A 22737-nucleotide genomic window follows, 5' to 3' on the forward strand; every position below is an offset into this window, starting at 1 on the left:
TCAAAATATTACTTTATTCTCGTAATATTATGACTTTATTCTCGTAATTTTACGACTTTATTCTCATATTATTATGACTTTATTCTCGTAATTTACTTTTTTTGTCTTAGTTTGGCCCTAATACTCCGTCGTAATGATCTTTGTGTTTTTATCTTTATTCCGATGACAAATCTGAGAACAAAGGGAACCTGTGCACATGGCCCCCGGCGTACTTCTACGCCTCATTGGTCGAGACTGCTGGGGGATCCGGCCAATCACAGGACGCGACCCTGGCAGCGCCAGCACCGGCGTCGCTGATTGGCCCACTTGTTTTGGCGCCTCTGGAGCGGTGGTGGGCGGCGAGCGCGAGCAGCAGCGGCTGGAGGCGCGTCCACGTGAGGCGGAACCGTTGAAATTCACCAAACTGTTTTTAATCTGGCACAAACCCAAAACCCGAGCACTTTGTCGCCTCGAAACAGCGAGGTTGCAGCGTTGCGGGTCCCCAGCGCGCCCAAAGCCGGTTCGGTGACTCGCTGCCTCCCTCCACCCGAGCTAACCGCTAACTAGCCGGAGCCGGCTAACCCCGGCCCGAAGGGACAGTTCCGCCGCCGAGGGAGGACTGGGCCACCTGGGCAGGTGAGACACCCCCGCCTGGCTTTATTCAGTGTTTCAGATACCCCTTTTACACCAAGCTGGTTCCAGGGCTGGTTCTGGGCTAGAGCCAGACTTAGCACCAGTTCTTTGGTTTTACACAGCCTAAGCACCGGCTCCTGGCTCTCAAAACTGGTGCTACACCAGAATAGGGCTGTTCGATTTTGCCCAAAAATAAAATCTCGATTTTTTTCTCTCAAAATCCGATTTTCGATTACGATTATTTTGTGAATTGACAAAAGGCAAAGAAATGATTTCAAATATGCTGTTTTTTTATTGAAAATTTGCTCCATTGGGCTTTAAGTGCAAACTTTGCTCTTATTAAACCAAAAATGAATGAATAAAGTGCGAAGCTCTGTAAAAAAGTTTTAAAAAAATATAATAAAATATAAAGTTTTATCTCTGGAAAAAAAAAAATCAGCAAATCAGCACTTTCAAACATACAGTAAGTTATATTTCCAATTAAATAAAACAAGACATTTTCTAATTAAACTAAACTGGGTCTCTGCATGCTAAATAATTATGCAACCCATGAAGGAGGTAGAGGTGTGTAATGTCAGTCATTACATTTGCTATTCACATTTGCAAGTTTTTTGCAAGGAACACGAGCAGGATTAATTAAACTTAACAATATTGTTGAGTTACAGACTTTATTAGTTATGTTCAAGGCAAAAAGCAGAATATTGCCTGAAAATATACGTTTTTTTGTGTTTAGTTCAGAAAATAAGGACCATAGGAGGAAATTTGATTTTAAACATCCGTTTGCACGAACTACTTTAAAACAAATGTGTATTTCAGTATGTGGTGTAAAATTATGGAACTCCTTAACAACCGATTTAAAGGATTGTAGAAATATTCACCAGTTCAAGAAATTGTATAAGGACAACACAATCAGACAATATGAATTTAACGGGTAAAATATCTTTTGTTTTACTTATTTTGTTTTACTTATTTTTTTGTTTTGTTTTTTCATTATTTCTTTTTTTTTGGTATTATATAAGTAGTGATTGTTGAACAGGCGGACAGACCATCTTCACATGAATTGTTTTGTTTTTTTTTTGAGAAAGGGGCTTGTTATATAAGGCTTTCTTCTTCTTGCCCCATTTCCATCATGGAATGGAACATATGTGAACTATTTCCATGATATGGAATAAATAAAATGAAAAATATTTTGCCTTAGCCTTAAATTAACACTTTGATGCCTACAATCACACCAGTATGATGATTCTATACGTCTACATTAAAACATTCTTGTTCATACTGCATTAATATATGCTCATTTTAAACTTTCATGCAAAAAGGGGAAAATCACAACTAAGTCAAATTTACGAAAACTGTATTTATTAAACAGCTACTAAGCTGGCACAAACATAAAAATTGTCATTTAAGAACATCTTCTGGTCCCAGTTTTACCTGGGAGGACCTGCTCTCGAGCAGGAGGGCCTTTAGAGCACCTTTTATATTCAGACTAATTGTAGGTGTAGGGACTGCAACGTTTCATCCTCTCCTCCTTTACTTTGCATCACTTACTTTTAGAAATATGACGTCAGTCTTGTTTGACTTTGTTTCGATGATAATGATTGATTTTATGTGGCCACATTTAGGCCCCGTTTACACATAGCCGGGTATTTACAAAAATGGATATTTCCCCCTCTACGTTTTGAAAAATTCCATCGATTTCAAAATCTCTTCGTTTACACGAATGCGCATAAATACGCTGTTAACATCCTGCCAGCCAATCAGAATCCTGGAAGAAACATCAACAAATGACACGTGTAACTTCCAGTTAAGGCTGATTTATGGTTCCACGTTACACCAACGCAGAGCCTACGCCGTACGGCGCGCATCGCCGCGTACCCTACGCTGTACGCTCTGCGTCGATTTAACGCAGGACCATAATTCAGGCTTTACTTCCCAAGACGGAACGAGAGTCTTTCGTTTAGAGTGACAGAGAAGTGGAGTTACTTTTAAGTGTGACTTTAGAATATAAAACGGGTAAAATACAAGAAAATATTGACGGTGGCCAAACTAATTGTAAACACAGGTCGCACACATGACGCTGGTGACGTTTCTGTTGCATAATGTGACGTTCTGAAGCCTAAATCTCTGTTTTCCTCTGTTTAGACGCAAACGTGAAAACAGAGTTTTTGAAAATCTCCACTTTGGCCGGAGTTTTCAGAAATGATCGTTTTTGGTGACTTTGAGCTCCGTTTTCGTGTAAACGAACGGCCAAAACGCATGAAAACGCCTCCGTTTTTGCTCCGTGTAAACGGGGCCTTAAGCAACACTAGGTGACGTTTCTCAGCTCTGGAAGAGAAAGGCTCTGCGGCGCACTGCACGCGGATGCGTGTCGCACGAGCGGCATAGTGGGAGCTGCGTCAGCACGCGGCTGATTCACCTGTCCGGAGAGCTGTGCGCGTTGTGTGAGCAGAAAACATCCCCTCCCGTCTTTATGAGCGGATTAGCTCACGGCGCAAACAGGCCGAGTTTGGGAAAGTTAGGTGGAACTCAGCGGCGGTCCTGGACAGCAGCGCCGACACCAGCAGCTGGTCGTGGGCGTATGACGATGCACGCACGACAGTACGTGACTGACGTATGTAATTAGGTGCGCTTGTTTTATCTCTCTGAGAAGGAGAGACGAGACAGTGAGAAAACCTGTAATTTAATGCCCGCGGCTAAAAGCAAATGCGTGACAATGTATACTCGAATATTCACGATATATAGTCATTTTGTACATTGCACTGAGTAGAAGCCGCGATACCTCGAGTATACTCGATATATCGCCCAGCCCTAGTTCCCACGGAAATATATCCACTTATTTTAGGTTGAAAGGATGGAAATCACAGGTGGGGGGAGTGGATACCTCTGCAACAGTTGACCTTAGGCGTTTTTTTTGGATACCCAGGATGTGTGCTGGGGGTGGGGGGGGGGGTAAAATCTGACACGACACCAGCAGGTTTATGTGTTAATACCCCCATACAAACATCTTATTAACATCCAGTGACGTGCGGTGAGTTTAATGGTTGGTGAGGCACTGACTCCTTTAGGGTCAGATTTACAACTATATAAGCCCAAAACGGTAGCTTATTCAATTGGCCACTGGTTATTTCATGTCTCATCAGCATTCTTTACACAAACACACACACGAGGTACGTATATACGTAAAGATGAGAAAAAAAATGTTACAATTACAGCACCGAAAGAAAGTGGATAGAGGGCATTTGCTCTGCACCTTCTGTGTGTTGGCCGTCTCAATTCTACAATTCATACAACACAAATGAGTTTGTACAGTGCACACTGTTTGTACACCATAGAGTGGTGTACAAAAACAGATTTAAATTTTGACCTTTAGTGAAATATTCAGTTGTTTTTAAAAAGCTTTTAATTCAGATTTTCTTTCAAACTGTTTCTCAAACAAGAAGCCCTAAAACCAATATGTCAAAACTTCATACGTAGTGGATAGTGGATATCATATGAAACTACAAAAAGCTACACTTTTTTTTTATAAGATTGAAATGAAAACTACAGAAGAGTATTAGGGCCAGGCAGGAGAAAAATAACAATAATATTTTAGAGGAAGAAGATTGTTTTTTTTCATTATGCACTTCGAGAAAAAAGTCGAAAAGGCGAGAAAAAAGTCAAAATGTTGAGAATAATGTTGAAATACAATTTCGACAAAAAAATCGGAATGTCGAGAAAGGTCAAAATTTCGTGAATAAAGTTGAAATGTTGAGAAAAAAGGCGAAATTTCGACTTTTCACAACATTGTATTTCAACATTATTCTCGAATACTCTGATACAGCAAGAAAACTCAAATATCCTACTTCAAAAAATGTGAATATTCTGAGAATCTTAATCTTAAACTGTAAATACTAATCAGCAATATTAAAATAATAAAAGGCTTGCAATATTTCAGTTGATTTGTAATGAATCCAGAATGTATGACATTTTTGCATTACAGAAATAAAGGACATCACAATATTCAAATTTTCTGAGACAGTCCTGTATATATGATATATATTACAATTAAATATAAGTAATACAAAAGTCAAAAGGACAGATCGTACGATAGAAAAGTAATAATTGCAATATATAATTTACTCAGAATTCTATTAATTAAAGAATTCTATAGTTATATAATAGTAGTATAATATGATACCTGTTCTGTATTCTGTACACCACAATATCTGTTACGAAAATATTGCACAAAGTTATCATACCCCTAATCTGGACATAGATCGTTGTATTATCTAAGTTTCAAAATAATAATTTCGCTCAATTTATCATGACAGGTGTTTTAGGCCCGTTAAGAACAACATGGAGTTTCTTGACCTAGATTCCATTGTTATGATGAAAACATCAATAAAAGGCCAGACTTGAAATCATCAATAAAGGGCCAGACTCAAAGTTTATGTTGACATTCTACAACATTTCTGGAAGAAAGTCCTTCATAACCAGAACAAAGTGCTGATATTCTCACTCTCAGCCAACAAGGAAGCAGGAAATCTTGGACTTCCTCCACTGACCACTAGAGGCGCTCTCCAACAGCCAGTTAATCTCCATTGGCGTCCTATAATCCAGGGCTCCTTATATATGAATTTTGTTGTGCTTACTGACCTCAAACCAGTTTTATGAAGTTCGCTGCGCTCAGAAATAGTGCAGTTTTAGTGACTTCGGAAGCCACAAAGCCGCTCCACTTGAATGATGGTCAGACCATTCAGCTGACACATTAAAGTCGGTCCTTGGTTGGATACGAGTTGCAAAGACGTTAGATAACTAATTATGTAGCACTGGAAAGCAACTATGATCCAACATCTAGTCAAAGTTACTTTATTGTAATTAGACGCCAAGGCAACGTTTTTAGAGTAAACCCATTTTCAAATTTACATCATAATCCAGTTATAATCAAATGTTGGAATACAACTTTGTTCCAACTTCGCACTAACTTCAGATGTTTGCTATCAATGGCAACGATGAACCAATCAGACAGTGTTGTGAAAGTTCCTACTTCTCATGAACTAGTTCAAAGTTCAGTTCACATAGTTTAAAAATGAACTGTTCACGTTCATAGTTCACCATTTTCATTTTGAACTAGTTCAAATTCAGTTCATTTCAATATTTTTAGGTGAGAAGTATGAATGAAAAGCCCCCCTATCCTAAAACTGTTCACCGTATAGCAGTGGTCTTCAACCCTGGTCCTCAGGACCCCCATGTCCTGCATGTTTTAGATATTTCCCCTCAGAACCCTGATAAAAATGACTGTCATTAACAGACTTGTGCAGACCTGGATGACAAGCTGATGACGGCCATTAATTAGAATCACGTGTGATGATGCAAGGAAACATGTAAAACATGCAGGACAGGGTTGGAGACCCTGCTGAATACAATCAAGTATTGTCCTGGTGGCGTTTCAACTTTATTCAGAGGCTGTAAATCTCCAACATTGTAGTGCATTATCAATTTGTTTACCTGTTACTGGGAAATCAGACCTTTTGATCTTTCTGGGAACTTTTTTGATTGTTAAGGACTCGCAGATATTTCCTCACACTGGACTGATGCTTTAACTCCACATGACGTTTCAGATGTGAAGTTGACGAGGCAGACGTTCAGACTTGTTTTCTCACCACAGGTGGACATAATTTGCACAGAAAGGTTAGTTTCCTACCGTCAGACTCTTTGGGAGACGATGTGTAAAATTCCCGCAGATAAAGATAAGCGGATCATCATCTGACGGCTCGCTGACGCTGCGTCTGCAACGTCTCTCTTCACCCGTCAAGGCTGATTTATGGTTCCGCGTTAAATCGACGGCGAAGACTACGGCGCAAGGTACGCGGCGACGCGAACCATACGCTCTATGGTCAAAGCTGAACCTTTTTTTTTTAAGTAGCTCACATGAACTCCTTGCTCACATAGAGAAAAAATAAGCATTCAAAGTAAACAAGTCAAACCTACAGTGAAACATGAAGCACGGTTTGGTTGTGATTTGGTGCTGCTTTGATGTGTGCGGCACACAGATCTTCAATCTGTGCAGATCACAATGAACTCTCCAAACTGTCATTGCATCCGGGAGGGTAACATAGTGCCCTGTTTTATAAGATCAGCCTCTTCGAACCACAATATCAAGAATGGCCTGCTAAAAACACGACTCCTTTCTTGAACACATATCTGAGAGATCTGGAGCAGCTCGCTCAGGAAAAGAGGAACTCCTGCTGGCAGATGCAGACGTTTCACTGAGGGGTGCAGAGATCGTTTCCTGGCTGTGGTCGCTAGTAAACGCTGTGCAAGTAAACAAGTCAAGGTATCATCAGTTTGCTGTACTTCTCAAAGTATTATGTCTCGTATCAGAAGCAGGGTCTGATCTGTTTTTAAACATGGATCACTTACGGATGTTTGTACGAGTTAGGTGTGTCAAGTCTTTTCTAGAGCTGTTGTCTAACTAAGATGAATTTTCTAACTGAGAAATCGTTTCATTAAACCACAGCAGCACCGGCCTGTAGCAGCTGTAGACTGAACCTTGTACAGAGTTTAATTTAAGGTTTTGTGCTGTTGAGGGTTTACAGTTCATGTGAAATATGGCTTTGGAGGCCATGAGGGCCACTTTGGATGAAAAGAAGGGGAAAAAAGTTCACCAGACACCTGTAATGACTTTTGTTATTAGATTGGTTGTGACTTTTCACATTTCACAAGTTTAATTTCTCTGATCGGTTGTCCAGCTGTCGCTCTGTTCCCCGGGTACACTGCTGATTCCCTCGTCAACCACACCTGGTTGGATCTCCGTCAACTTGTCATCAAGGTCTCCACTGGCCTGACTGGTCTAGTTTGAGCTCAGTGTGTCAAAGCAGACTGCATGATTTTTTTTGAGTTTTATAAGATAATTACACCTCCCACTCCATGGACATCTAAATCCAGCTGTTGGCATCAATCTAAGGATTAAACTGGGGTTTCCCAGAAATCCAAGTAAACATGCACAAGAAGACAGTCGATTATTGAGTGAGGTGCGTTCGACCCGTGACGCTAGATGGCGCCACCGTACTTTCGCATTGGCGTTCTTCCAGTACAATTAGTAAACAAGTGCGAAGGAGGACAAAAACATGGTAAAATATTGACGCTAACAATGCAGCAGCTCTGTAAATGTCGTACATACTAACCTGATCATGTTGCAGGTAAGATGCAGCAGTCTCCCTCTTCTGGTACCGTGTTGTGATGCCGTGACTGTTATTCCCGCTCCCGCGGCTCGTCACTACCTGAAGCGGGGAGTCCCGGGGCGGTCAGTAGCTCGCTAAGCGTGGGTTGCTATACATGCCAGAATAACTCGGATTAGGACGATTTATTTATCTGGCACTAACAGCCCCATCGTAAGAGATTCAGTTCGGCCTGGCTAAGGTGTACACACGGCTTTTCAAACTTTGATATCCGTCAGATTAAGGCAACAATTCTACTTTCTGTTAGTTCATGTAAACGTACTGGACGGAATGACTTGAATCTGCCTAATATTGTGAATGAACTGCACTGTAGTTGCTTTTATATGCGCCGTAAATGTAAAAATGAAGGAGAATGTGTTCCTGGTCGGGATTCAGGAGTGGAGACCAACTCTGAATGTCTGTTTAGCAAAGACGGCTCATAGTTCACCTTGTTGTGTCTCAGGCTGCAGAAACAACCTGCAGCTTCTTGGTAGAGTTGATGTCTGATACTGCAAATGCTTCCTTGCTTCAGCACACTCGGATACAAATGAGAGTTTGCAGACCTTGGTGACGAGCTGGAGGTGATCCGTTAATGTTTAATCAACATCTAAAACATGCAGGATGGTGGCCCCGGAGCTCGGTTGGGACACTGATCTATCCAATGGCGTCCAGAGGCGGTTTCTTCCAGGTCCGTTAGTACCGACCCTTGGAAGTCACAGTGAAGATCAGAAGAATCTGACTCTTTCTTTGTATTGAAGACACCAGAATATTTTACAAAGCTAGTCAACGTTTACGATTGACTAAAGATTTCCTTCAGTGTGGAGGATTTGACAGCAGAATTGGACTTGTTTCTTGCCATAAATATCAGTTTACTGGCAGTTTTTGCTTTTTCTTTGTCATCAATAGACTTTATTGGAAATATCTTAAAATCCTCAGTCTCATTGAGAGATTTGTCCGCTCAAGTCACTTTTCTGAAACTACATTTCTACCTTCAGACTGAGCTGCTCGCTGCGTCGTTGCTGTGTCTCTAGATTCAGGACTTGACACATGTGACCCGCCATCGCACGTCCCTGCGCCTCCACAACAGGCGCTTGAGCTGGCGAGCTGGCAGGCAGCGCTGCGCTCTGACCGCAGGGGTGCCAGGTGGATCACTGCTGCTTAAAAACAACCTCAAATCAATAAATTTTAAAATATATGGTTAAAACTGCATCGATTTTCATCATATGAGAAATTACAGATCGTATTTTATATTCTCCTGCTGTCTTTTTCTTATTTTGTTGTTCATGGTTTCAACGTGGACATGTGAGGTTCTGGGTCATCCACGACCTGAAGGGAAACCTGACATTTGAGTAGGTAAAGTTTTGGTAAAGAGTGGGGGAGTAATGTATGTTTTTGTTTGGCTGCAGGCTGATCATGACGGGGAAGCGCTCAGAAAAGGGCCCGGCCTGCTGGAAGAGGAGGGTGAAGTCTGAGTACATGAGGCTACGGCAGCTGAAGCGCTTCAGACGGGCCGACGAGGTCAAGGTGGGTTCCCACCCAGACCCTCCACGTGCACACACGTTTACAGAAGTCGGCTTGAGATCTGGGTCATATCAAACAAGATTAGTGCGCACCTGTCCAACGGCGCTGCATGTTTATTTCTCCGAACACCTATAGGCCTTTTCATTTACGCCGCCCTGACAGGAGGGTCCATATTGGCCTGTTGAGTCTCGCTGGGACGAGGTTCAGAGCTTTACCGTTAAAATCAATGCACAGTCGGCATTTTAAAGCCGTAAAACAAGGATAGTCTGAGTTAGCAACAGTAACTAAGGGGGGGCGGGACTTACCAACAGGTCAGTTGATGCTAGTAGTTGTGGGTTAGAATGACCCACGGTCCATTACCATGGCCGCACAGAAAGAAAAAATAATTTCTGTATCATCCCCGACTGATGATGGATGACTCTCAAACTGATGGTTCACAATGTTTTTATTTCTTGGATGTAAATACACTGCAAACACACCATAAGAGCTATAAAGGAATACAATAAAATAGAGTTAGTCTTTCTACATTCATATAAGTTTCATTTAACTCAAATACAGACCGACACATCTGTTCCCTCGCTCGGTAATTATAGCTACCGTTAACCACAATACATGAGTAACCATGGCAACCAAACTCAGGCTGGACATAAATACGGCATAAAATTTGCAAAGAAAACAAATCTTTATCAGCCAGGTGCGTTTTGTGTCAGTTAGGCTCCACTTTAGCATTCCCGACGCTCGTTTAGTCTTTCAGACACACTTTCTACTGCCGTTAAACCTTTACCCTTAAAGTCCAAAGCGCCGGATGTTTACGAGGGCTCAGCGAGACGCCTTCAAAATGAAAGCGCTAAATATCGGTCTCCAACAAATAAAATAAAAGCCTGGCTTTAAATAACGTTAATGAGAAAACAAACATAAAAACACATTTATAGAAATCATATTAAAAGGAAATTTACAATTTCCATTATTTTATTTTTTCGTAAATGATGTTGTATTATTATTATTATTATTATTATTATTATTTATATTATTATTATTAATAATAATAATAATAATAATAATAATTAATTAATTATTACTATAGAGAAAATACCACAGTTTTTAATGCCGATCTTGTCATTTTATTTAGTTTTTATCAGCTACACCTTTAGATTGGGCTGTGAAAATATTGTCAGACATTAAACCGTTAAACCCATTAAATCCGCGGTACAGAAAAGGTGGGGACCAGTGCAGTAGACCATCAACCCCCACAGTTCCAGCACGTGAGAGCACCGGCACCCTGGTGTTGTGGCTAATCTGCTGGCGTTTCCTCCGACCGTTGCAGAGCATGTTCAACTCCAACCGGCAGAAGATCCTTGAGCGGACCGATATCCTGAACCAGGAGTGGAAGACCAGGCGGATCCAGCCGGTTCACATCATGACGTCGGTCAGCTCCCTGCGAGGGACTCGAGAGGTGAGCGGCGGTTCCGAGTATCCTGACCCGTCCGTGTGTTTGCGACCCGGGTGTCAGACCGTGTCCTCTGCTGGTCTACGTAGTGCACGGTGGACAGCGGCTTCTCCGAGTTCCCCAGGCAAGTCATCCCCCTGAAGACGCTGAACGCCGTGGCCTCCGTCCCCGTCATGTACTCCTGGTCGCCTCTGCAGCAGAACTTCATGGTCTGTGATTAAAGAAGGGGGGGGGGGGTGTTTACTCTCAGCTGACAGCTGAGAGTAACTTGCTAACTTGCTAAGCTTGTAATGTCTGTTTGTGATTATTTTGGTTCAGGTTGAGGACGAGACGGTGCTACACAATATTCCCTACATGGGGGACGAGATCCTGGACCAGGACGGTACTTTCATCGAAGAACTCATCAAGAACTACGATGGGAAAGTCCACGGGGACAGAGGTGAGGCTTGCTGGACTGGACAGTTTCCTGCGTGGAAACTAGTGATGCACCGAAATGAAAATTTGTGGCCGAAACCAAAAATAATAATAAATACTTGGCCGAATACCGAACATGGTTCTTCGTAGTTTTTCATTTATTTTGCCAATTTTTTTTACCATTGCATAACTCAAATAAATTTGATTTAGGCATGCTTTTCAAAGAAAAAAATCTTTTACAAAATTAACAGGTAGAAAATATTTATTGAACATAAAAAACTGAACATTTTTTAATTTCCCAGCATAATGTTGTGAATGTTAGGTAAAATTCTTATGGGGTTACTTTTTGGTTGGCCAACGATTTATGTTTGTGGTGCGCAACAGTTACGGGAGCGGCCAGTCTATTTCCTTATATTACAACGCCGTTATTAATTGTTCGTTTTTTTTCCCACTTATTCCACCGAAAGTGTTTTTTTGCCATTTTCGGCCGAACAATTTCGGTTACCGAACAATCGGTGCATCACTAGTGGAAATTAACACACAGTGCAGTTTCCTGGCGAGTCAGTAAGACGTTTAAACTCTCAAGGCTCTCTGATGCCATGATGGTTGGAGATGGCTCCTCCCGGTCCTGGTTGATCTAGAAACCAGCAGGCTTCCAGCCAGCTTCTTCTGCTCGAGCAAATCCACCGTAGCTGAAAGATGCCTCACCTGGTGTTGTGCTTTGTGCTTCTCAGAGTGCGGCTTCATCAACGACGAGATCTTCGTGGAGTTGGTCAACGCCCTGGTGCAGTACAGTGACAACGAGGACGATGAAGAGGAGGAGGAACAGGAGTTCAAGGTTGACAAGATGGACATGTGTGACGGCAAAGACCACCCCGAGGACCCACGCAAGGACGGATACGTCAACGAGAGTAGGTCCAGAGCTCGCACGTTTGTTTGCACGGTTGTGATCATGTGTTCAGTCACGTTTAGTCATCTGTCTTTCACTTGGGCAGAGGTTTCTAACTCGGTTATACCTCTTATTCCTCCATCAATCAAATTATCTGTGTAGCACGTTTCAAGCAGCTTGTGCTGCTGGGACCCAATGATGGAAACAATAACCACCCATAGTAGTCTGGCAGTTACCGGTACCCGCTGAGACGTTGTTGTTGTTTAAATTGGCCGCGGGTCCTTAAAAAGTCTTAAATTCAATTTTTGCTAAAATAAGGCCTTTTTTAAATGTCTTAATTTGTCTTAAATTTCAATCCAAGGGTGTTAATTTTAGAGAGAATGTATCCAGTCATCATTAAAGTTTATTTCATCGTTTTGAGGAGAATCTCCTGTGGAGGTTCTAAAATCTGTGTTGCCAGGTTGGGCAAGTTTCAGCCCAATTGGATGGAAAAATATACATTTGGGCTGCTTTTCCTGGTTTTTTACTAAATATATAGGAGGAATTATTAACAAAAAAGTTTCCATTATGGTAGAGGAAAGTAGAAACTTACACAATAAACTTGATGATATTTGACTTGCTTTAATCTACTCAATTTAATTGTAGTTTTTGTTTAGAGCCTGAATTTCTTTGGGCTATTTAGTGGTGTTGTGAAGCTTGAAATTTATTACACATTTAATAATTTATGGTTTTAACATAGAGAATGTTTGATTTGGGCTGGTTTTTTATTATTTCTGTGGGTTTTACATCACGTTTGGGCTGAAACCTGTCAGATGTGGCAACTTCGAGCCTTAAAAAGTCTTAAATTTACCTCGGTCAAACCTGTAGACGCCCTGTTGTTGTTTGTGTCGCCTTCAGGCCGAAGCAACAACGACACCAGCAGGAAGTTTCCCTCCGACAAAATCTTTGAAGCCATCTCCTCCATGTTCCCGGACAAGGGCTCCACCGAGGAGCTCAAGGAGAAGTGAGTGGATTTATTGTTCCCGCGGTAACCTCGGACAGTTAGGTGGGAACATAACAAATGCATGAGTGGTACTGGTTTCGTTGTGCAGCATTGTGTAAATTACTTAAGATATGTTTAAAAGTAACAGAATAAGATGAAACATGTTCATGAGGAGAATCGGCGGCGTCTCCGGACCTCGTTTCCAACTAGAAACCCAGTTCACAGATGAACCCGCTGGTCTGTTGCAGGTACAAGGAGCTGACGGAGCAGCAGCTGCCCGGTGCGCTGCCGCCCGAGTGCACCCCCAACATCGACGGCCCCAACGCTCGCTCGGTGCAGCGCGAGCAGAGCCTGCACTCGTTCCACACGCTGTTCTGCAGACGCTGCTTCAAATACGACTGCTTCCTCCACCGTGAGTCCCGCCAGAGAGGAGCCGGGATCGTTTACAAGCTCCGACGCTGATGTGTGGTTCCTCTGTTGCAGCCTTCCACGCAACTCCAAACACCTACAAGCGCAAGAACCTGGAGAACCTGGTGGACAGCAAGCCCTGCGGCCTGGACTGTTACATGTGCGTGGTGCAGGTGAGTCCTCTCTGATTCAGTTCCTAGAACCTTTCAGCGACACTTCCGTACCAAACTGAGCTCGCTGATTCAGGACGGGATGATCAGGGAGTATCCCGCCGGCGCAGAGCGGCCCAAGACTCCTTCCAAACGCACGGCGGGCCGCCGGCGCGGACGGCTGCCCAACAGCAGCAGCCGACCCAGCACCCCCACCGTTTCCTCGGAGGCCAAAGACGCGGACAGCGACCGCGAGGGCAGCAAGGACGACGACAACGACAAAGACGACGAAGACAAGAAGGATGAGACCACCAGCAGCTCAGGTACGATCTCGGGGTCTCCAAACCCAACCGAACGGTGTTTGGGTTCATGATGAACCGTAACATGTCGTCTCACACTCTTGAGTTTTAAATCCCAGTGGCGGCGGTGCATTTCACACTTAGGCCTTCAGTGACGTGCAACTTGGTCAATAAAAACCTTTCATCATGCAGCATTTATAACACCAGGACTGGAGAGAAGTTAGAAACACACTTAAGCACTATGAGGCATTGCATCACCTCAGTTGTGTACAAAATGGGCTGTTATCCAGCGCATTTTAAAACCAACAAACACGCATCAGAACATTTCAGGTATGCTACTGTCAAAACCTAAAAATAAAAGGGTCTTTAACATTATCTGTCCAAACAGTTTTATTAAGTGAGTTCACAAAGAATATGCAGGCTTTAACAAGATTGTACAATAAATTGCAAAATCGCAGTTTAATATCAGAAAGGCACTAACAAGACGGCCAGACTTTGGTGACAGCGACACAATAAACATTTTCATGTCAAAATGGTGCTTTGAGTACAACCACAGCTTTAGATTATTTACTGGCAAGGAGGAGCAAGATTTCTTTGGTTCTATTTTCAGTATATTTGTCATTTTTGTCAGTTATTATGGATTTGATATGAACAAATCAATTATAAAAACATATTAAAAGTGAAAAATATGAATAAAACGTTTGCACTCACCAAAACGGCCGTGCTGAACGCAGATTTCATGAAGCCTGGCAACATGAGATAGCTGAATTCTGATTGGAGGAAACTAACCTAAAACTAACAGCAACAGATGGAGCATAAGATAATATGAATACTTTTAGATATTTAGGAAAAGTAGATTAAAAATAAATTAACCTTTTATCATAATTATGATCATGATTACTGGTGGGGTCGGTAGGCCGGCGGACAAGGTCTCGCTGGCCCTGACGGCCCGCCGCTGCTAAATCCACAAGTTTGGCTCGGAGAAGAAGCTGAAATTTGTTAGAGAATCTTCTCCTGTGAGGGACTTAGTTGCCTTTTTAACCCGTAACATCCGTCTCGTTAATCATGCATTACACAGCGACTAGGATGGGTTTAAATCCTCGTCCCTAAAGCAGATATTAGTGCACGTGTGGGTGGAGCAGTAACCGGTGAGCGTGTGTGCAGAGGGGAACTCTCGCTGTCAGACTCCGGTGAAGATGAAGCTGTCCGGCGAGGCGGAGGCGGTGGATTGGAGCGGCGCCGAGGCGTCCCTCTTCAGGGTTCTCATCGGGACGTACTACGACAACTACTGCGCCATCGCCCGGCTCATCGGCACCAAGACCTGCCGACAGGTGAGCCGTCGGCGGCGCCGTGCCCGGTTCCCGGGGTCCGCGGGGCGTCCTGACCAGGGCCGGTCTCCCCCTTGTGTCCCGCAGGTCTACGAGTTCAGGGTCAAAGAGTCGGCCATCATCGCCCGGGCTCCGGCCGAGGACGAGGACACGCCCCCCAGGAAGAAGAAGAGGAAACACCGCCTGTGGGCCACGCACTGCAGGAAGATCCAGCTGAAGAAAGGTGCGTCCGCTTCTCCGGCAGCAGGAGCTTCTGCTGGAGACCCGCCCGTCACATCCTCTCTCTCTCTCCCCTCTCTCTCCCCGTCTGCAGATGGATCCTCCAATCACGTGTACAACTACCAGCCGTGTGACCACCCGCGACAGCCCTGCGACTCGTCCTGCCCCTGCGTCACCGCCCAGAACTTCTGCGAGAAGTTCTGCCAGTGCAGCTCCGAGTGTAAGAACGCGCCGGCTAGGGCTGCAGCTATCGAATATTTTAGTAATCGAGTATTCTACTGAAAATTCCATCGATTAATCGAATAAAACATATTTTTGTTTAGTTAAAGAGCAATTATAAACATACATTAAATGTTAATTGACATCACTAAGACTAAATTATATAATCCAGTAGGTTCATGGCTGTGCATTTAAAAACCCTGAACTTACACCAGTTGACCAAATTCACTGCCTACACTCAAAAAACTAAGGATCTTACAAATAAATGTTCTTATTTCTAACCTAAAAATGCCATTACACCTGATAACACACATAACTTAAGGTTAGGTGTTTCTCCCACGTGTTTCAATTGAACTTTCATTTGTGTCAAACAAATCTTAAGTTCTAGTTAAGTTTTAAGTTAAATTCTCTAAGATTTTGAGTTTTGGCAGTGTTCAAAATAAAATTGAGACCTGCTGTATTGGAGCACATTTTCTTTTAGTTAAAACTGTAGCGGGAACAGATGTTTAGAGGAACCTATGTATGTACCGGGTTAGAGGGGGAACATATAGGAGAACGGACCAGAAGAATATAGAGGGGATTAAAAATAAAAGTTAAGCACTGAGCTACATGTGTCTCCCGCCTGAGCATGGCATGTTACTAAAACCAAACATATCCGCCACCTCTTTCTTCTACCTTTTACGTGCGCGGTGTTAGCGCGCTGTGCCGCATTAAGCCTGAATTATGGTTCTGTGTTAAATCAACGCAGAGCCTACGGTGTAGGGTGCATGTCGCCGCGTACCCTACACCATAGGCTCTGCGTTGTGTAACGCGGAGCCATAAATCAGCCTTTAAACCTAGTCCGGGCAAAATACCTGCTCTGAGCTGCAAAATTAAACGATTCCTCGAGGCAGAGAAAATTCCTCGATCATTTTTTGTACCGTATTTTCCACACTATAAGGCTAAACCTAAAAGCCTTTTATTTTCTCAAAAACCGGCAGTGCGCCTTATACATAATCATTACGGTAATTTCTGTTACTGTAGTCAGGGGGATTGTGGGTAGTGTAGTTTGTGTCGCCAAAGTAATGGCGCTAAAAACGTCAGGAATTGTCACAGACGTTCAAGACAACAGCAGCGACACCCACTCGCATAATGGGGACTTTGACGAGACGGAGCAAATCTGGTTTTTATTTTGTTAATAAAGTGTGACATACAGTAGTATTTGTTTTTTTTTTTGCATTTGCTGTAGGATTTTGTAGCATTTCCTGTAGCGCAGCTCCATCAGGTAGATGCTAACTCAACCCCAACCACTATAGTACGGTATTTTACCAGATATTTAGTGCGCCTTATAGTGTGGAAAATACGGTAATCGAATTACTGAAATTATTGGAGGAATGGTTTCAGTCCTAGCGCCGGCGTTAGCCTTCATCTGGGTCGTGACCCGGAGTTGTGACGGACCCGCCTGCCTCCCGTTCCCCTGCAGGTCAGAACCGCTTCCCGGGCTGCCGGTGCAAGGCCCAGTGCAACACCAAGCAGTGCCCCTGCTACCTGGCGGTGCGGGAGTGCGACCCGGACCTGTGCCTGACCTGCGGCGCCGCCGACCACTGGGACAGCAAGAACGTGTCCTGCAAGAACTGCTCCATCCAGAGAGGAGCCAAGAAGGTGAGACGCCGCGCTGGGCCAGGTTCTGCTGGGCAGCGGCCCGTACGTGTGCGTGCTGACGGCCGTCTGTTTCTGGTCTCTCAGCACCTGCTGCTCGCGCCGTCAGACGTGGCTGGTTGGGGAATCTTCATCAAAGAGCCGGTCCAGAAGAACGAGTTCATCTCCGAGTACTGTGGAGAGGTAAGGAGGCTCCGCGCAGCTCAGGTCCCATTACATTCCTGGGGAAGCGGTTTTTACATTTTTGATTCATTTGATTAAATAAGAAATAGAAAGACACAAAAGCAAGCAACCTTTGCAGATTCTTGTGAACAGCCTCTAACCCGTCTGCACCTTTATTGTCAAAAGAGTCATGTTGCCACTTCTACAACAAAAGAATTGTCAGGAGCCGCAAAAAATAAGAGATTTTAAAAGTTTCCATCTTTTATTTATTTTAGCTGTTACCAGTGTTGTGCATGAACGCGGTCATTGAACACGTTCATTTCTGTGAGAACGTTGAACTGAACGCAACATATTTGCAAATAAAGAACTTGAACGTGAACTTGTTAATTCTGCAGATCACGAACTGGAACTTGAACTGTTCAGATTATGTGAGTTTCAGCTTCAGGTCCAATTATTCTCCAATTTATCCAATTATTACGGAATACATTTCACCAGCGGGCGGTACATTTAAAATACTCCACGACACGACGACTTCACATTACATTACCCACAATGCAATGCACACCAGCATAACAACGGACACCAGCTTTTCACTCGTACTTACCTAAAAATATTGAAATGAACTGAAAATGGAGAACTATGAACGTGAACTATTCATTTTTAAACTGTAAACTTTGAAGTAGTTCATGAACTCGCACAACACTGGCTGTTACAACCACTAAATATAACAGAAGTGCATTTGTAGGCGTACTTGAAATAACTGTAAGAACTGTAGATCTATTTAAGACTATATTTGTGTAAAATAAAAACGACCCCACTTTAATGTAAATAAAGCATTTTGCTGCAGTTTTAAAAATAAATATAAAATAATAGATGATTAAAAGAATGGATGCTCTTTACGACGTCCACAACCCCAGCTGTGTTGACTGCGGGGAGCTAATCCACTTCTTGGAAGATAGTTTGCTCTCTTCAGCTTTTCCTAGCAGTTTCCAAATTTCTCTTTTTTTCGGCAAATGCAGAGTGCTTGTTTTGGAAATGTCTTTCAACGTTACGGTTTTTGTAGTTCGATATCTTCAGCACATATCCAGCACGAAGGTAAGCCAGCGTCACTGGTGATGAAGCCAAATGAATACGCTGATGACGTTATGTGACTGACGTATGTTTTGTTGACAAATTAGAAAGTTATTTTAAAATAAATGGCATCAACTCAAACTCAAGATAACTGCCCAACAAAATAAACTGATAAATCAATAAAAATGAATTCAGAAATATAATTTATTTATGTTTGGGTGTTAAAGGCCAAAGGGAGCTGCAGTTGCAGACGCTAATGAGTGATGTGCAGAGATTGTTTATGAGCGAAGTGATGCATCACTCCGTAGAATCTTTGTGCAGCAGTCAGTGAAGTCGAGCTGAGGTTTAATTATCAGGTCTGAGACTGAAAATAACTTACATTTATTCACACATCTCAAATAATGTACATCTACAACATTATAGTACATTGTACTTCATTGAATTTGTGTAGTTGAGCAACACACCCACTAGGGGGCAGCGACTGATGCAACACTGGATTTATTGTTTGAGCTGCTGCGATGGAAAAAGAAAAGGCTGATATTTAGACTTAAAAGTTGTGTAGAAAGATGTTTTCATTATTTAAGGAGGGTAATTTCAGCTTAATTTCCAGATGTTAGTCCAGCTTCTCTACGATCTCATAAATGATTTAAAAGTTGGTGTTTGCCATCTCCCCCCAGATCATCTCCCAGGACGAGGCCGACCGCAGGGGGAAGGTCTACGACAAATACATGTGCAGCTTCCTCTTCAATCTCAACAACGGTACGCCCGGCCCCACGCCGCAGCGCTCCACGGTCGCTCCGCTGGGAGACGCCGCTAGAGTTGACGCTCTCCTTTCTCTCCGCAGACTTCGTCGTTGACGCCACGAGGAAAGGCAACAAGATCCGCTTCGCCAACCACTCGGTTAACCCGAACTGCTATGCAAAAGGTAAGCGCGGCGCCAGCGGAGGCTTTGTGGGGGTTTCAGATCCGCGCTGAACCGCACGTCTGTTCTCTGCAGTGATGATGGTGAACGGCGACCACAGGATCGGCATCTTCGCCAAGAGAGCCATCCAGACCGGGGAGGAGCTGTTCTTCGACTACAGGTGGGGAACTGTTGCGTCTTCAACTGATTTTCACTTTGTCTGCTAAAATAAATCAGTCTTAACCAGTAATGAGAGGGGATGGAATCCCCTCCCTGAAATAAAATCGGTCAAAATCATCCCCCCTGTAAAACGAATGACTCAACAAATGAATGTGGTATTACTGCTATTTAAGCATTTAGTCATCACCAGAAAAATAACTTATTTGACAATTTTCACCTGTTTCAAGTCCATTTTCACTTGAAATAAATAGGAAAATCTGCCAGTGGGCTTATTACAAGCAAAAAAATCTTGTTCCACTGGCAGATTTTTCTACTTATTTTAAGTGAAAATCTCCTTGAAACAAGTGAAAATTGTTTTTTTTTTTTCCAGTAATGAGTCTTGTTTTAAGTGTAGTGAGATTTTTTTTTTTTTTTTTTTTTTTTTTTCTAAAATGAGACATTTTAACTAGAAATAAGACAAATCTTGTTAAGATTGTGAGTTTTTGCAGTGATCCATGTTACTTATCCTGTGAAGGACAGAGTCATATTGATAAGTTCAGAAAAGTGTTTTTTATTGTTGTGTTTTGATGTATTTGATGTAAGCCCAGTGGATATTTAAAGCTTACAGAAGGCTGCATTTAACTGCTGCTATGTCATTCCTGCAGTATTTCTGCAGGTGTTTCGGTCAGTGCTATTATTTGTAATATATTATATTATTTGTAATCAGCACAAATTATCTGTCCCCATATGATCAAATCCACCACCCCCTAATTCCTTTTTTTTTTTTTTTAAACAACTCGAGTACTGGTCTTAACATAAATATCATGGAACAAACTTGTCCGGTTCTGAACGCTACTGAACATTAATGTGTGAATCGTAGCGTGGCTTTAATCCACAGCAGGATGTCTGAACGGCTGCTTCTCCGTGTTGCAGGTACAGCCAGGCCGACGCGCTGAAGTACGTGGGGATCGAGCGCGAGTTGGAGATCGCCTGATCCCGACTTCTACCTCCTCCGGATCCACCACCAAGGCCTTACACGTGAACACACGCACGCTCATTTCAGGAAATCCCACAAACTTCAGGAAAACCGGGACTATTTAGAGAGGAATTTTTACCACGATGCTCTTTGGGGAATAAAAAAAAAAAAAAAACTTTTCACATCTTCTTTTTGTCAACAAATTCATAAATCTGAGGAGTCGAACCAGCGACCGACTGGTTTCCAGCTCGAAGCTTCAGGGACCAAAATCCTCCACCAGCCGCTGGAAACCGCCGGCGCCGGACTCCGCTGTGAACCAGCAGCGCCTCAAACAATCATGTTTGCTTCAGACCTCCACGAGGACGAGCCGCCGAGCAGCTCCACGCCAGCTCGGTGGCAGACTTCCCAGCATGCACCTGCTCTGCTCACACTTTTTTTTTTAAAGATATTTTTATCCCGATTCTTTCTTTTTTTAATCACCCAGTGCTCCTACCTAAGTGACAGTCCTGGGCGTTGCTCCCTCTACCAACCCTACACTGAGCTCAGGTCTCCTCCTTACTTGAGGATGAGCAGCTTCTTTCCACCGAACAGGGTGGGGTTTCTCCGGTCGGACGTAGCGACGGAAGGATCACGTTATTCCGGCCAGATCCCCCCATGTGTTTCCCCGGCTGGCCAGAGGGGGCAGTAGAACCAGAGGGGGCAGTAGAGCCAGGACTGCTGCATGTTTTTGTGAGGGAAGCTCACATTAACTACCCAGGGAACACGGGGAGAACCCGTCTTCCCTCCCCTCCGTTAATCGCTCCAGATGTTCGTAAACAGCCGGCCTCGTCGGTTCTTCTTCCTGGACCCGGTTTGTACCACTGACTTCCCAACCAGGTTTCCATGACGATTCCTGGGACCAGATCAAGCTCATGGGTCCAGTTTGAGGTGACAGAACCTCCACCAGCTCCACCACAGTACTGTCCGTTTAATGTTATTGATTAATGATGGATTTGTCCGGAGGACCGCGCCTCTGAGATTCTAATAATGAACCTGAATAAGAAGCTTATTGATCCGTTTACCTGGCGGCTGACGGATCAATCACCTTTTTTTTTAAAAAACGGTTTTGTCGTGATCAAGTTTAAAGCAACGTCAGTAAACGAGCACCGATCAATGACAGACTGGTTGTCCCGACGTTGGGATCGATCTGCAGCTGATTACTGGATTTACTGGCGCGGGTCTGCTGGGCCTCGACCCGGCGCCGCTCCACTCCTCAGAACCAACAATCAACTTCTGGTGCTCGCCGAGACTCTACAATGGACCGTGCTCCCCCCGACACCTGTAACTTATTACACCTGGGGGGCGGAGACCCCCCACCCTCCCCGGGCCGGCGGCTGAACATCATGTTAGGAAAAAATAAGTTAACTGAGCCGAGCCGGGCCTGGACCCCCACCCCCCTCTGATGACACAGGTGCTGATTTTATAATGTTTACAGGGATTTTTGTTGTTCAAAGTGATGCAGATTAAAATGTTTGAAAACTCTGTTCTGGTTTATTTGTGCTGCTCCGGAGTTCCTTTCACAGGCAGAATCGAGTCAAACATTCAACTACCGTATTGGCCCGAATATAAGACGACCCTGATTATAAGACTCAAGTTTGAAAAAAGACTTTTTGAACACCAAATTAAATTTTTATCCAGAAAATTACAGTAAATCTGAAACAAATGATTATAACAATATATTCGAGAGAAAAAGCTTGTTATTTTCCCTTATTGAAATCATTATCTTGAAGTTTGCATCATAACTTCTCCTCAGCTGCCGGTTAACCTGCCGATCTTCCAATCTTTTTTCTTTCTTACCGCTATTTATTTTTTTCTTCATGACAGGGGTTCACGTTGGCCTGGGGAGTTAAGTTCAGCATTCGCTTTAAAGATATCTAGCGTTGTGAATGGGTATAATGTCTAGACCCCGGATGTAAGACGAACCCCCACTTTTTCAGTCTCATTTCAATGCAAAAAACACCGTCTTATATTTGGGCCAATAAGGTAAATGAGTTGGTTTGGCTCGTTACTGCCCCCTGGTGGGGCATCGTAGCCTCCGGGTCCAACCGGGGGCAGCAGACCCGATGATCCCCGTGACCTTGAAGCCCCTGCAAGGTCGGCGTTAC

General features: G+C 43.5%; 1 protein-coding gene across 1 annotated transcript; it reads left to right on the forward strand.

Annotated features, from left to right (window-relative positions):
- Window positions 1-334: 334 nt before the first annotated feature.
- ezh2 (enhancer of zeste 2 polycomb repressive complex 2 subunit) lies at window positions 335-22114 on the forward strand. The gene is made up of 19 exons (XM_061713271.1): window positions 335-615; window positions 9218-9335; window positions 10657-10785; window positions 10869-10988; window positions 11098-11218; window positions 11928-12104; window positions 12980-13085; window positions 13313-13476; window positions 13548-13645; window positions 13719-13944; window positions 15085-15251; window positions 15336-15471; window positions 15562-15687; window positions 17149-17327; window positions 17412-17507; window positions 19235-19316; window positions 19402-19482; window positions 19555-19639; window positions 20551-22114. The coding sequence occupies exons 2-19, from the start codon at window positions 9225-9227 to the stop codon at window positions 20609-20611; spliced, it is 2265 nt and encodes a 754-aa protein (XP_061569255.1). The 5' UTR covers window positions 335-615; window positions 9218-9224; the 3' UTR covers window positions 20612-22114.
- The last annotated feature ends 623 nt before the right edge of the window (window positions 22115-22737 follow it).

This window comes from Cololabis saira, chromosome 22, assembly GCF_033807715.1.
Source record: "Cololabis saira isolate AMF1-May2022 chromosome 22, fColSai1.1, whole genome shotgun sequence".
Lineage (NCBI taxonomy): Eukaryota > Metazoa > Chordata > Actinopteri > Beloniformes > Belonidae > Cololabis > Cololabis saira.